The sequence below is a fragment of the Theropithecus gelada genome, chromosome 3, assembly GCF_003255815.1.
Source record: "Theropithecus gelada isolate Dixy chromosome 3, Tgel_1.0, whole genome shotgun sequence".
In the NCBI taxonomy this organism is placed as follows: domain Eukaryota; kingdom Metazoa; phylum Chordata; class Mammalia; order Primates; family Cercopithecidae; genus Theropithecus; species Theropithecus gelada.
This window is the reverse complement of record NC_037670.1, coordinates 174,210,197-174,224,469: the sequence shown is the minus strand read 5'-3', so window position 1 is coordinate 174,224,469 and position 14,273 is coordinate 174,210,197. Positions and strand designations below refer to the sequence as shown.

The following is a 14,273-nucleotide window of genomic DNA, read 5'->3' as shown; positions in this document are numbered from 1 at the left end:
AGATGGGGGCCCTTGAGAGGGTATCCCAGGCTTCTGGGTGGTGCAAAGTAATCACAGGTACTGCAGACCACACCCCACCTTCTGAGAGGCCTCGGATCAAAAAAATCCAAGGAGCACAAGAAGGGCTTTGGCTGAAAGTAGAAGACTTGTTTTGATCTGAGATTTTTATTCTATTCCCCAAAAAGAAACACATGGCAACTTCCAAGTTCAAACTCACCATAAAATAAGATATTTAGGGAGAGAAAGAACTGAGGTCATTTTAACACAGCAGCAGAGGGAGTAAACACTACCATAGACTCAGGGTGAGTTCGTTGTTTCTGTTGTAAACAAACAAACAACAACAAACTGATTTTGGGCTTCCTGGCAGCTACAGTGAAAAGAGTTAAGAGTCTCATTTTCTGGCAAGAGATGCATTCAAAGACAGCCTTTTTTTTTTTTTTTTTTTTTTTTAGAACCAGACTGAGAATGAAATTAGAATGTATCCCGTGGGTCTGCATGTTATGGATCTGAGGGGTAGAATCAATTGCTTTGTCTGCTTTTCACAAAAGACACAGAAACAGTCCGGCCAGGTTCTGAATAACTTCCATCAGAACTCACAGGGAGGGGCCACAGTTGTCTATAAGGCCTTCTAGTGTCACAGATGGGGAAAAGCTGAGGCCCAGGCAGGTGGCACGGTGAGGCACAGGGGAGGATGAGCCAGAATGAAAGAGCAGCCCCGGCGCCCTCACCCTCCTTCCTCTCCAGCCCCTGCTGCCCCAAGCCCCACCCAGGTCCTTCCCATAGGGGCTAGAAATGAGGGCAGGAACTCCCCCACACCAAAAGCCCTCTTACCACCCCCCATCCCCGCAGGACAGCAGGCCCTCCAGGAGGCAGCTGTCTGCTGGCTAGCAGGGAGGTGAATAATCAGGTAGCTCCAGGGAGGCCGGTTCACAACCAGGCAGAGCCCTTTCCTTTCTTATACAGGAGCACGCCAACTTCATGACCACATCCAACCCCCGTGCCCACTTAAGAAATATTTGCTGCCAGCAAATGCTTCAGAAAGGGGGGCCTGGCTCTATGGATGGTGAGCAGAGGGAGTGCAGGGTGCAGTCAAGTGGCCTCCCACCCCCATGGGGGAGACATGTCCTGACAAGGCATCTGGGGAGGCAGCCACATTACTGGGCACAGGCTCCGTCCTGGGAGCTGGCCTGGAGCCACCCGCCCTGCCTACCTGCAGCCCACATACCTTGGAATCCCAAGGAGTGGGCAGGGGCAGGACCTGGTCATGTCCAAAGTGACCAGTGTCTCCTCCCTGAGCCAACCCTGTGACTCTCTCGGTTGTGGGGAAGTCAGGGGTAAGGGGATTTGAACCCCTGAGATGTAACTGCCCCTGGCTCTGGAAGAACAGGTGGGACAAGGGTTTGGGGGGGTCTGGAGTCTGTGCACACACCTGTTGGGGACGTGGGGGACTCCTGTCCGGGAGGCCAGTGCTCAGTCTCTGCCAGGCCCTGCAGAGGGAGAGGGCTGAGCACCCTGCACAGCCCCAGGCCCTGAGGGCAGCTCCCATCCCCTGAGGATACAGCCTGGGCGCTCACAGTCCCAGCACTGCTTCCTGTCCATCTTCCCCACAGCCCAGGGCAGAGCTGAGGATGCAACTGCGCTTCCAGGCACCAGCCCACTGCCCTCAAGGAGCTCAGGGACTTTATTCTCAGCAGCCCACCATGGTGATCCATTTCAGCTCTTGCCCCTCAAACTCCCCTTCCCCCATCCAACGCACATGTCCCCCCCACTCCACCCACACACTCTGGGTTCCTGACCAGGCTATTCCAGGTAGGAAGATGCTCCGCGCCTTCTTCTCCACACTACAGACACCCCTCTCCAGCCCTCAAGTCTTGTCCCGGAAGCCCCTGGGGACCCGGGCACAGGGCTCTTTTCGGCTCTGAGCACCAGATGCCCTGGTGCCTGCCCCGTGGGCATAAGCTCCCTATCAGAGGTTCAGGCTTCTCTTGTCCCCAAACCCTTCTGGGCCCTCGCTCTGCCTGCACATCTCTGCATCTCTGTGTTGCCCCAGCCCTCAGCCCTCTGCCAGGCACCGGGAAGCCTCCTGAGAGCAGTACCAGGGAACACACAGGAGGAAATGCTGCGGAGAGGGGAGATGCCGCCGGCTGGTGCAGGAGCAGGGCTGGTGAGGCCTTGAGGCAAGGTCCCTGTACCCTCACTCCACCCTCTGGGCCCAAGGCTCCACACTCACCTCCCTGGGCCAGTGCAGCAGCTGTCCCGGCTGAGCGGAGGAGAGGGCCAGGGTCTTAGCTGTGGAATGGAATCTGGGGAGAAAAATAGCCAAAAGGGCTCCAGGGGCCCTGCCAGCACCAGTGCCCTGCTTCCAGGCAGGGGCATCAGTGTGCTTTTGCTGGGCCTGGGGTCTTTGCTGGGGTGGGCATCCAGGAAGGACTCTGCCCACTGAGGCTGGACAAAGGTGATGTTCCCAACAGTAGCTTCCAACTTGACCGTGGGTTAGAATCACCTGAGGGGCTTGTAAGACACACATTACTGTGCCCCACCCCTGCAGGTCTGGGCGGGCCCGAGAACCTGCCCTTCTAACAAGTTCCAGGTGCTGCCAATGCTGCTGGTCCAGGGCCCACACCTGGAGAACCCCTGCATCAACTATGAGAAAGGCAGGGAATCCTAGAATCCAGGTGGGAAAGGGCCTTGAAGGCACCCAGCTGCAGCTCCTCAGCATGCAGGGTCTGGGCACCTGGGGGGTGAAGGCAGCGTCGGGCCCCTCCCACATGGCTGTCCCCTCGAAGGCCAGGCCAAGGGCGTGAGCTGCACACAGCCGGCCACAGTATACCTGCCAGTGCCCTCAGGTAGCAGCACACAGCCCTCCTCGTCCGAGCCATCCTTACAGTCCAGAACACCGTCGCACAGGCTCCCTCTCAGGGCACACTCACCACTGGCACAGCGGAGTCCAACCCCTGGGCACAGAGGTGCCAGTGGGGACCCTGTGTGGAGGACGTATGGCTGAGGGCTCCTCCCATGGCCCCTCTCTCTCCTGCCCTGCCACCCGGGTGCAACCTGTACCTGGCTCACAGCCCAGCAGCTCCACCCGCAGGGGGACATCGCTGTGGTGGGCATCGCGGGGCCACACCCTGACAAACCTCGCCTGCACCATCTGGCCAAAAGTCCATACGGCAGGGTCCAGGTTGTCCCAGTGTCTGGGGAAAAGCTGCCGGCAGAGGATGCTGCTGACTGAGCTTCACCTCTTTCTCAGGCTGACCTCATGACTTTGAGTGACCCCACTTTTTCCCCAGTTTTCACGGCCACCCCAGAGCCATGCCCCCCACCCTGGCAGTAGGAATTGGGCTCTCAAGGCTGGACAGAGCTGGTCCTGGACTGAGCTCCTCCTGCTGAGCTGGAGGTGACCCTAGGGCAAAGGCCAGGTCCTGTTCACTGCTGTGTCCCCAGGGCCTGGCTCGGCACCTGGCACAGAGCAGGTGCTCCTGAAACAGCTAAGACTTAACACATAGCATGGACTGATTCCCACCGCTTCGTGCGGTTTGTCTCCGGGAAGGATGCAAACCCCCTGAGGGGAGGGCTGTGCCCAGGCTGCTCTCCACAAAGACCTGCGTGGGTCTGGGCTCCCAGAGGCCCTCAGTGAACTTGGTGTCTCCATACCCTCTCTCCCTCATAGGTTTCACATACCTGCCCTGAGTCTGAGCCACTTGGATGGTTTCCAGCATCCATGTGACAGTGGCACCCAAGCCTCAGCTCCACAGAGCACAGTCCCTGCTACTCACCAGGTATTCAACAAGCATCGAATGCAGGCCATGCCCCTCAGGGAGACTGGAAGGCCCTTGGGGACAAAGACTATGGAACCCACAAAAGGGCATGGTGGGCCGCTGGCCCCATCGGCCTTGGGCGGGTGGTACCTTGGGCAGGGGCAAGATGCCAGGCAGGATGTCATGATAGTCATGCCAGCGTAGACCATTGCTGCTGAACTGGAGTGAGAAGCTGGTGGCAGACGCGTTGGAAGAGCCAGTCTCTGGCACTATGATGCCTGGGGAGGGAGGGGCCAGGGTAAGAGCAGAGGTCAGAGCTGAAGGAGCTACACCTGCCCCCCCACCCATCATCACTGCTTCCCCTCAAGCACTGCCCTCCTCACTGACCAGTGAGGTTCCGGGGCTGAAGCAGGTCCAGCTGCAGGTAATGGGGCTGAGTGTGCCACTTGGCATAAGCATGCCCTCCAGCGCGCCATCCGTGAGGCCTGGGCTCCTGGGTGGGAGCCCCCATGAGGACAGCCTGGGTGGGGTGTTCCAGCTGCTGGGACGATGCATGCAGACTCCCCTCGGCCAGTCCTGCCAGCCCCAGGGGAGAATAGCAGGGGTCTGGGTGCAGAAGAGAGAGACAGGCTGGAGTAGGGTAGGACAGAGGGTGGCAGGAGTCTTCAGGGACACGGTGAGGAAGTTGCACGGGGAGCTAGGGGATGTGAAAGGCTCACACGGGTGACTTTGGCCCAGGGAGGGAAGAGTCAAGAGAGGCAACTTAAGATAGGATGACTCCCAGATCCTTAGGATGACCATCCACTACGTGCAGGGCAAGGAGGATGTCCCTGAGGGCCTGTTTCCCCTCCCAGATTGGACAATCCCTGGGCAGCGTGGCCCCTCTCAGCACTACACGCCACTGCACACATCCCTTACCTCCTGGTGGAGGCAGAATGTAAGTGGCCAAAGGGAATCCGATCTGGGGACTGGGAGCCGGAGCTGCAGCGGGAGTGGCCATGGGCTGGACTGTCTGGTTCTCTCCTGTGGGAGGAGACTTCAGGATCAGGAGACAGAGACCAAGAGGCTCACAGTTCCTGGCCCAGCACTCAGGCCTCTCCCCACTTCTTGAGCACTTTCTCCCTGCTGACTTCCCAGGAACAACTTCCTAGCTGGGAAAGGTCCCTCCTCCTTCCCTTGGTGTGAATCGGGGGCTTTCATGTCCACTGAGTATTTAGAGAACATAGAGTAAAACTGCCAGCCTGAAACTATTTTCAGCCCAGGACCCAGCAACTGCAGTTCCTAACCCAGGGGTGCTGACACCAAAAAGTCACCTTCATGGGCATTAGAAAGGGGTTGCCTCTGGATGAAAGCAGCTCTGTGGGCTGGAGTCTAGGCCCCAATCACCAGCTAACTTGCACAGTGAACAACCTGTGCAACTGAGTATGCTGGCTCTGTTTTAACCTCAGCAACTTGTGGATGCACTTTTAGGATAAGAAAGCTGCAGCCTGACCAATATGGCAAAACTCTGTCTCTGCTAAAAATACAACAATTAGCTGGGCATGGTGGTGCATGTCTAACCCCAGCTACTCGGGAGGCTGAGGCATGAGAATCACTTGAAGCCAGGAGGCAGAGGTTGCAGTGAGCCGAGATCGCACCACTACACTCCAGCCTGGGTGTCAGAGTGAGACCTTGTCTCAAAAACAAAAAAAAAAAAAAAAAAGGAAAGAAAGAAAGAAAGAAAGAAACCTGGACCCATAAATGCATCCATTTCAAGCCTTTGTATTTTCTTATTTCATTTATAACTCATTTCTAGGCAAAGATACTTTTGAAAAGTCCGACTTAACTTTGTCTTGGCTGTTCTAAGATGAAAAGAAAACAACCAGAGCAACCAGATCTGAACAGAACCAGAGGAAAGAGAACACCTCAAAGGTGACACCATGGGGGAGGCAGAAAGCCCCCAGAGCACAGGAAGGCAAGGCGGACGGAGAGGGAGGGCAGAGAGAACCCTTCCCACCCTGAGGCCCCTCCTTCCCTTGGCATGCAGAACTCAGGCTTCCTGCCACCCTGAGGCTGGGGTATCCAGCCACCTCCGCTCAGTGCCCCGGTTCCCTCTCAGTGATCCCACCAACTGTCCTCCCCCGGGGCTTCCTTGTCATTTCCCAGGCACACTCACCAGGTAGGGCACAGTGGCAGCATGATTCTCCCGTTCCCTCCACCAAGACCCAGCCCTGCAGAGGCACAGAGGTCAGGCCGCCTGCCTATCTCCAACCCACTCCACCAGCCTCCACACCCCTCCAGCTCTGCCCACCACACACTCCAATGCCCTCACCTGGGGGCAGCTGCCGAGCGGGCAGTAGGGTGAGCAGCGTGCGGTGAGGTTGTGCAGACACTGGCACACACTGCAGGGGCCCCCACGCCAGCGTTCCCCGACACGGTGGACCTGGCCCTGGTGCTCACACCCCTCACAGGGCTCCGTCTGGCACCTGAGAAGGGAGGGATATCCCTGACCTGGTGATGGGGCTTGCTCGGGGTAAACAACTCTCCTGGTTTGCCTGGATTGAGGACATTCCTGGGACTTGGGACTTTCTGTGATAAAACTGAGAAAGTCCTGGGAAAACTGAGACATTTGGTCACCCTATAAGCCCACTCTGCCTCTGCACCTGAGACATTGCAACTGGCCCAGAAGAAGGTCAGGGAAGCAATTTGTGCCAACACTGCAGCCAGCGCAGCAGGTCCCAGAGGAGGCTTGGGAGGCAGCTATGGCAATAGCCCCCTGCAAGCCTCAGCCCAGGAATTCAAGCTGAGTTTGTGAAGCTGCATCTGCGGGCTCCATCTACCCACCTTCGAGACCTAGAAAGCATAAAACTAGAGAAGGGGGAGGCCAGCAGTCCCCAAAGAGGTTCTGGGATTCCCGGGGTTTAGACAGGTAGGGACACAGGGCAGGGGTTCCAAACTGGGGCTGTGTGGTAGATGTGGAAGGGGCACACAGGAAGCTTTCTAAGTGGGAGGTGGGGTGCGGGTCAAGGTCCCTGCAGGTCCCCCAGTGGGTGGGGAACAGAGCACCTGCGTGCCTTGCGGTGGATGCCACGGCACTGGCGACCTCGGCCGGAGGGGCGGGGGTTGTTGGGGCTCCGGAAGGACCACTGGATGCTCTGACTTCCACAGGGGCCCAGACACTCAGCCCAGGGCGACCAGGAGGACCAGCCACAGTCCACTGAGGGAGGGCCAAGAGTCAGGGCCTGAAGGAGGTGGTGGATGCACAGCTGGGAGGTGGGCCTGAAGGAGGGTGGGTGCGCAGGGAGAGGACTAGGGACCCCGAGGGAAGGGCCTCACCAGCACAGTCCGGGTTGAGTCGGCAGCGTCGGGGCCGCCCGTCCTGGCAGATGCAGAGCCGGCAGTCGGCCTTGATGCGTTGCCCGGGCCAGTAGCGGGCGCCGTCCACCAAGCAGGGGCACTGCCGGGGCCACACACACCACCCCTCGCTCCCCAGCACCTGCCCTTCTGGGCACCAGCAGCCTAGAGGGGGCCCAGGATGAGGCTTCCATGCAGAGGGCTGTCGCCACAGACGCACACCCTGGAGCCAGCGCCTGGGCCCAGAGCCCCCTTACCTGGGCTGCCACAGGGCCGATCAGGTGGGCACATGACCTGGTCAGAGATGTCATCACAGGTCAGTGGGCAGGGGGCACAGGGCTGGAACATCAGCTCCCCAGAGCAGGTGGCATTGGGGCAGCTGTCCTGAGGGCAAGGCTCTGAGAGAAGCCGGAAGCAGAGGTCAGAGGTCAGGGAAGGGAGCTCTGCAGAGGTGACGGCCTCCCACCAGCAGTGCCATCCTCTCTTCCACTCACTGGTCTGGCGGGTGCTGTGCGGGCCTCCGGGCAGTGCAGCGCAGGTGCGGCCCCCGTTCTGGGGTGGGTGGCACTGCCGTTGCCGTGTCATGGTGCCCCCGCATGGCTCAGAGCACACAGACCAGGGGGACCAGGCACTCCATTCACCGTCCACTGCGAGGCAGGGGAACAGGGAAGGCAGTGGGGACCATGGGTGAGGGCTGAAGGCCTAGTGGCCTTCTTTCTCTCTTCCTCTATCCAGGCCCCACCACCCCAGCCCCTCACCTGGGCAGGCTGCTGTGAAGCAGGTCTGAGACTGGTGGTCAGGCCCTGGGCAGTGCTGTAGCACCAGGAGGCCGAGTGGGGAGCAGCGGCGGCTCCGGCCCTGCCCCCCGGGCCCACATGTCCGGCTGCAAGGTCCCCACGGGCTCCAGGGGCCCCAGGCCCCACAACCCTGCTCTTCTGGAGAGGGGCCTGCCTGCCCTGACCCTCCACAGTCAGGTTGCCCATCACACACCTGGGGAGGGAGTGGGGTCACGGCTCCTGTGCTGGGGGCAACATGGCACTGCCGCCTCCACCACCTACTCCCATCCTCACCAGCTGGAAGCCTATGCAGGTGCCATTGGGGCAGGTGTATTCTGGGCAGGGAAGCCCTGTCTTGTTGGGGCCTCCTGGGGCTGGCAGCCCCCCTGAGAAAGAAGAGGAGAAAAAACACAGTGAGCAGGGGGTGTGAGCTGCGTCCCGGGCCCAGCCAGCAGGGCCTCCCTTAGGGAACAAAGCGTGCTCACCGCAGTCCAGCTCGTCCTCGCCCTGGGGACAGTCTGGGATCCCATCACAGAGCTGCTCAGGGGTTAGGCACAGCCCCGGAGCCACACCACAGGGAAAGAGGCCAGGGCACGGAGGCAGCTGGGTGGAGCCTGCGGGCACCATGAGATGTCCTGCTCTGCTCCTATCCCTTCCTGCCCTCTCCCTGCAGAGGGGCAGGAAGGTGGATGGGAGGCAGCAGGGCAGGCCAGCCTGGGAGGAGCTGGGGCCTGTGGACAGCTCCCTCTAGGGGGAGGTAGGCAGGACCTGAAAGGCTGGCTTGCAGTGACACAAAGCGTGTGCTCAGGTCTGGTGGGGAATCGCTGATGGCGGGACCCCTCCAAACAGACACACTCCCCAGCCCCGCAGAGCCTCTGCCCACCCTCTTATCCCTTCTTGGCCAAGTGTGGGCAAAGACAAAGCCCCTTTCTTCTCTCCCCTGGGCCTAGGTGGGAGGGCAAAAACATTTCAAATAAAGTTTCACGAAAAAGATCAAAGGAACGCAAACACGGCCCAGCCTCGCATGCCCCCCAAACCTAAATCGCTCTGGCTGCCGCGCCCACCTGTACCTCAGGAGGCGAAGGTGGGGGTGGTGCTCGGGAAGAGGTGGGCCAGCTGGCTTGGCCAGCGGGGGGCCGCGCACGGCCCGGGGGCGCGGGAGCCTCACCGCAGGCGTCGGGGCCCTCGTCCGAGCCGTCGGGACACTGCCGCACGCCGTCGCACAGCTGCTCGGGGGACACGCAGTGAGGGCCGCGGGCGCAGGGCGCGTTGTGCGGCGCGCAGGGCTCTTCGCAGCCGCGCTCGTCGCTGCCGTCGGGGCAGTCCTCCTCCTGGTCGCAGCGCCAGCCCCGCGGGATGCACTCGCCGCTGCCGCACCGAAACTCGAAGGGGCCGCAGGGCGGCGCTGCGGGGAGCGTCCGCGCTGCATCCTCCGCCGGCGAGCGCCCTTCCCATCCCAACCGCACACAGGTCAGTCCTTCCACGCCGCCGCTCCCCTCCCTGCTCCAAGTTCCTTGGCCATTTCCTGGGCCTGGCCCTAACCCACCTGCAACCCGTTCCTGAGAACAATCCCTCCTGCATTTTGCTGCCCTGTTGGTTTTCCCAAAGCTCTCCCCTGGGTCAAGAATTTCCACGAGACTCCCTGCAGCTGGGAGGGAGGCCTTGAACGCCAGGAAAGAGTGTAGACTCTTTCAAACGCCATCCACTTCATTCACTCCAGTGTCTTCGGGAGTCTCCCACTGTGCTTTGCTCCTTCCCATGCCAGAGCAGCGCCACAAATGCCTCTCTCCGAGGTTTCCATGCCCCTCTCCCCCAGGCTTCTGGCCACTAGCTTTCCCACCTCTTCCCTCCAGGAGACTCACCAGGGCTAGCGCTGGCCAGGGAACTTGGCGCAGTGTCCAGGGAGCCAGGGGAGGGGCCAGGCAAAGTACCAGCAGGAGGCGTGGGCAGAGAAGGTAGGGGGCAGTGTCCCGGCCCCTCATCGGCTCCATCTGGGCAGTCCCAGACTCCGTCACACAGCTGGATGGCCCCCAGGCAGGTGCCATCGACACAGGACACCTCCCCGGGGACGCAGGTCACCTGCCCTGCAGCCAGAAAAGAAGAGCTGGCCCTGGGGCACTGCCCTGTACTGTTTGGGGTGCCCCAACTCCCACACCCTGAGGACCAACTTCATAGCAGGAACCTGGCAAAGGAGCGGGGAGGCGAAGTCGGGGCTCTTGAGATGGGCCTTGCGGGAGGGAGTGCCGGGTGGGCTGGTTTCCAGGGTGGGGACAACTCACCCAGGCAGGACTCCTCATCTGCGGCGTCCGGACAGTCAGGATGCCCATCGCAGAGCAGGGCCGGGGGCAGGCAGCGTCCATCGGCACAGGCCAGCAAGCCCTGGGGGCACGGGCAGCCCCGCTCATCTGTGCCATCTCCACAGTCATCCTGGCCATCACAGAGCAGGGCCAGGGGCAGGCAGTGGCTGGAGCTGCAAGTCATCTGCCCCTCCCCACAGCCTGGGGCAGCACAACCTAGCACGGGGCAAGCAGGCAGGCTCAGGACGCTGCTGTAGGGGCCCAGAGAAGCCCTGAACCCCAGAGGGACCAGAACACCCTCTCTTCCCTTCATCCCTCCAAGCCACAGATAGTCCCTGGCAATGGGAGCAGCAGCTAAAGAAGCCACTCCAGGACAGCTGCCTTGGCCCCAGGAAACTCAGTTACACGTGTGAGGACTGACCAACCCTGTCGCTTCCACACATGAGCAAAGACACTCACCCTCCTCATCAGAGCCATCGCCACAGTCGTCCTGGTTGTCACAAAGCCACCCATGGGGCACACAGTGCCCATTCTCTTGGCACAGGGCCTCTCCCTCTGCACAGCCAGGCACCGGCTCCTCACAGTGGCCACCGTCACCCGCACAACGCCATTGACCTTCCTGGCACGTGCTGAGCACACAGCATCCTGGGATCAGCCACAGGCTGGGCTTGGCCCAGTGCTCCTTCAATAGGTGCCCCCCAAGGTGACCTCCCCACTCACCAGTTCCCGCAGTCCTTCTGCAGCACAGACCCCGGCGGGAAGGAGTTGCTGCCCCACTCACAGGGGCAGGAAGCTGGCTCCAGGCAGGCTCCTCCTGAGGCCACAGAGTACAGGGCTCAGAGCAAAAGGGCACAGTGGCCCCTTCCCAGTCTCAGTGCCCCTCCCCTCTGCCCTTTGTCACTCTACACACCGTGCAGCAGAGTCCCCTCGGGGCAGAAGCAGCCCTCCACACAGGCCACCACCTGGCAGTGCCACCCGGGCTCAGGATGCTGCTCATGGCAGGTAGGGGGACACGTGGGGCCACAGGCCTCATACACCTGTCCCCCTTCACACTGCAGGGCTGGGAGGAGAAGAGACAGCCTTGGATCACCGAGGCACAAGGGCAGCAGGATGCAACCACACCAGGCTGGCTGCCCAAGGTGACCACCATGGAGGGCACGGGGCATCTGGTGTAGACCTTGGACAAGACCCCCCTGGGCCTATGTGTACCATGTCAGCTCTACTCAGCAGCCGTTCTTGCATACATGGCTCATCTAGAAAAGCGTCTGGCACAGAGTAAGCACTCAATGCACAGCTTGCCCTTGAATGAATGAACGGCTGTCTTGTGGGACAGGAGAAGCTCTTTCAAGACGCTGAGCCTGTGGCAGTGGCAGGATTGAGTACTGGGGACTGAGGGCAGGGCACACTCACGGCAGAGCTCCTGGCTACGCCAGCGCACATGGTACCCATGCCGGGCACACTCATCTGCGTAGGTGGCAATGGCCGAGCAGAGGCACTCACAGTCACCCCCTGAGTCGCAGCTGTGGGAGGAAGTATTCAGTCCCGGCACCCCCTCTGCACGTCCTGGCACCCTCACCTCGACCCCACTCCAGGTTGTCCCCTCCTTACCCGCAGGCGTCATGCAGGCACCACTCATAGTGCTGCTGCGGGGGGACCTCTGCGTGGCATGATGCAAAGAGGGGCTGCAGCAGCGCCCCGCAGCGGGCCCGAGCCCAGCCAGCCCGGTGTGTGTTCACCTGCAGGCACAGGGTGGCGTCTCCAGCACAGTGGACTAGCGGACACCCTCCCCAGCCCTGCCTCCAGGAACCTCCCTTCCTGCTTTCCCACCCTCACTCACCATGCAGGGATGTGGCAGGTCTCCTGGCTCAGGGCAGAGGGTGCTGAGGCGCCAGGAGTGGGCGGCCAGTTCAGCTGTGGGCTCCAGGACGCCCTGGCGGCTCCGCAGATCATTACTGGCATCTCCATCAAAGTCACCACACAGCCCAGCCACACGACCACGGAACTGAGGAGACAGTTGCACCAGGACCCGAGTCCCTGGTGGCAGGCAGCATGGTTAAAAGTGATGCCACAAGCCCTTATCTGGGCCAGAAGACCCAGGGTCTGTTTTACCACCACCAGGTGCCAACCCACCAGGAGGTGTGGTTACCTCTTTTGTGGGGGGATGATTGGCGATGATAAATGAAGAGACCTACATTTAGGGGGCTCAAGGTGGGAAGTAGGAGCCTATTTTCCTAACTAACACCAAGCCAAGGGCTGGAGGGGGGGGAAATTCTCCATCAGGTCAGATTCCGGGAAACCACACTCCAGGATGGACTGTGAGACTCAGTAGCACCAGCCTCGGTGGCGGCAGGCTGGGAGGGCGGCCCAGCGGCTCAGAGCCAAGTCTATATGGGGGTTATCTGGGTTTCCGTCAGTTCTGCAGAAGCAGTTAGATATGACATATAAACCAACTGCTTATATGGGTGATGGGAAGTTAGGATATTTATTTTCATTTTGCCTTTCTAAAACTTGGTATTTTCTCAATGTTTCCCTTGGTGTGGAAGGATTGCTTTCATAATGATGAAAAAGATAATTATGAACACCTAATTTTTTAAAAAAGTTTTTTTCTCGCTCTATTGCCCAGGCAGAGTGCAGAGGGGTCATCACAGCTCACTGCAGCCTCAACCTCCCAGGCTCAAGCAATCCTCCCACCTTAGCCTCTCAAGTAGCTGAGACTTCAGACGCGCACCACTGTGCCCGGCTAATTTTTGTGTTTTTTATAGACAGGGAGTCTTGCCATGTTCAACCCAGTCTGGTCCCGAAGCCCCGGACTCAAGAGATCTGCTCGCCTCAGCCTCCCAAAGTGCTGGGATTACAGTTATGAGCCACTGCACCTGGCAAAAAACCTAATTTGGGAACTCGGACCTCTTGCATGGACTGGAAGGTAGGGGTGGCACTGGGCTGGGCATGGGGCAGGGCGAGTGCCGGCCAGGCAGGGAGGTAAAGTGAGAGCTCAGGGTCCTAGCCTGGCTGTCGGCCTAGCTCTCAGCCTAGAAATCTGCCCTGTGGAGGTGTCAGGGGCTCAGTGGAGGGAGACCAGGAGGAGGGAGGGTCAGGCATTGGGAGAAAGAACTTGGAGTGAGTCCAACCCTATAGTGCTAAGGTGGGGCACGGGTCTGATGGTTGAGGGAGGGCAGGGGCCTGACCTCCATCCCAGAGCAGGGTGAGGCCCACGCGGGTTGAGAGCAGCAGGAAGAGGCCAGCACGACGCAGGCTCAGCCCGGGGCCTGTGTAGACCTTGGGGGGCGTCACGCTCAGCCCATTCACTGTCACTGCCCGGCCTGTAGAGGAAGAGAGGCATTCAGGCCCTACTTGGAGGAGAGGGTCCTCCAGATCCTCATGAGGCTCTCTAGCTCCCCCACTGAGCCCTTCTTTTGCTTCTCTACCTATGTGACCTTGGGCACGTCATTAGACTTCTCTGGGACTTAATTTCTGGGAGCCTTCTGGTATTATGAGTCCCACCCAAGAGGAGAGGCACCAACCCCATGGCATGGAGGGCAGCCACGCCTGGTAAGGAGCCTGCCAACAGTGGGCAGACACAGGGAACCCCATCCCCGCCCACCTTGCACAGCTGGGAAGCCATACAGGTGTGCCCCTCCCTGGCAATGTCACCCTTCAATGTTGCAGCCACCTCTGAGCATGTGCACAACAATGCCCTCCAGACGCACGGCCAGTGCTTTGGTGCAGGTGAGACCGCTGGCCCCACAGGGCAGGTTCTGGGCAGAGACTGTAAACAGGCCACTGGCCTCTCGCACCAGCAGATACTCGCAGGCCCCGGGAAAGGTGAAGGCCAGTCCATCAAATGTCACATAGTGGGGGGCGCCTGATGCCTGGCACCGCCCGCTGCACCGCTGGCCTGTGCAGTGCCACTGCCGGCCCCGGCACACGCTATGGGCAAGGTGGGGGAGACAGAGTCACTGAGGACAGGGCCCTGGGGCTGGATCCAGGGGAGGCAGCTGGTCCAGGTTCCAGGCAGTTTCAGCAGCCCTCGGGGTGGAGGGGTCCTGCAAGGTCCTCTGGCCCAGGCCAGTCTGAATACCCCAGCCCCCACCACCCCAACCCCTTCTGGT

General features: G+C 60.3%; 1 protein-coding gene across 1 annotated transcript in view; it reads right to left on the bottom strand.

Moving 5' to 3' along the window:
* Positions 1–14,273, bottom strand: part of SSPO (SCO-spondin) — a 57,017-nt gene that overhangs the window by 33,465 nt on the left and 9,279 nt on the right. The window contains 26 exon segments of the mRNA XM_025379868.1: positions 1,430–1,487; positions 2,231–2,303; positions 2,831–2,981; positions 3,061–3,205; positions 3,909–4,036; positions 4,146–4,364; positions 4,677–4,781; positions 5,914–5,968; positions 6,070–6,223; positions 6,804–6,954; positions 7,074–7,256; positions 7,349–7,489; positions 7,586–7,738; positions 7,850–8,081; positions 8,162–8,253; positions 9,036–9,272; positions 9,730–9,951; positions 10,147–10,380; positions 10,624–10,793; positions 10,885–10,978; positions 11,075–11,224; positions 11,575–11,684; positions 11,773–11,900; positions 12,002–12,198; positions 13,350–13,484; positions 13,835–14,091. Of these exon segments, the coding sequence (XP_025235653.1) occupies positions 1,430–1,487; positions 2,231–2,303; positions 2,831–2,981; positions 3,061–3,205; positions 3,909–4,036; positions 4,146–4,364; positions 4,677–4,781; positions 5,914–5,968; positions 6,070–6,223; positions 6,804–6,954; positions 7,074–7,256; positions 7,349–7,489; positions 7,586–7,738; positions 7,850–8,081; positions 8,162–8,253; positions 9,036–9,272; positions 9,730–9,951; positions 10,147–10,380; positions 10,624–10,793; positions 10,885–10,978; positions 11,075–11,224; positions 11,575–11,684; positions 11,773–11,900; positions 12,002–12,198; positions 13,350–13,484; positions 13,835–14,091 (3,974 nt within the window).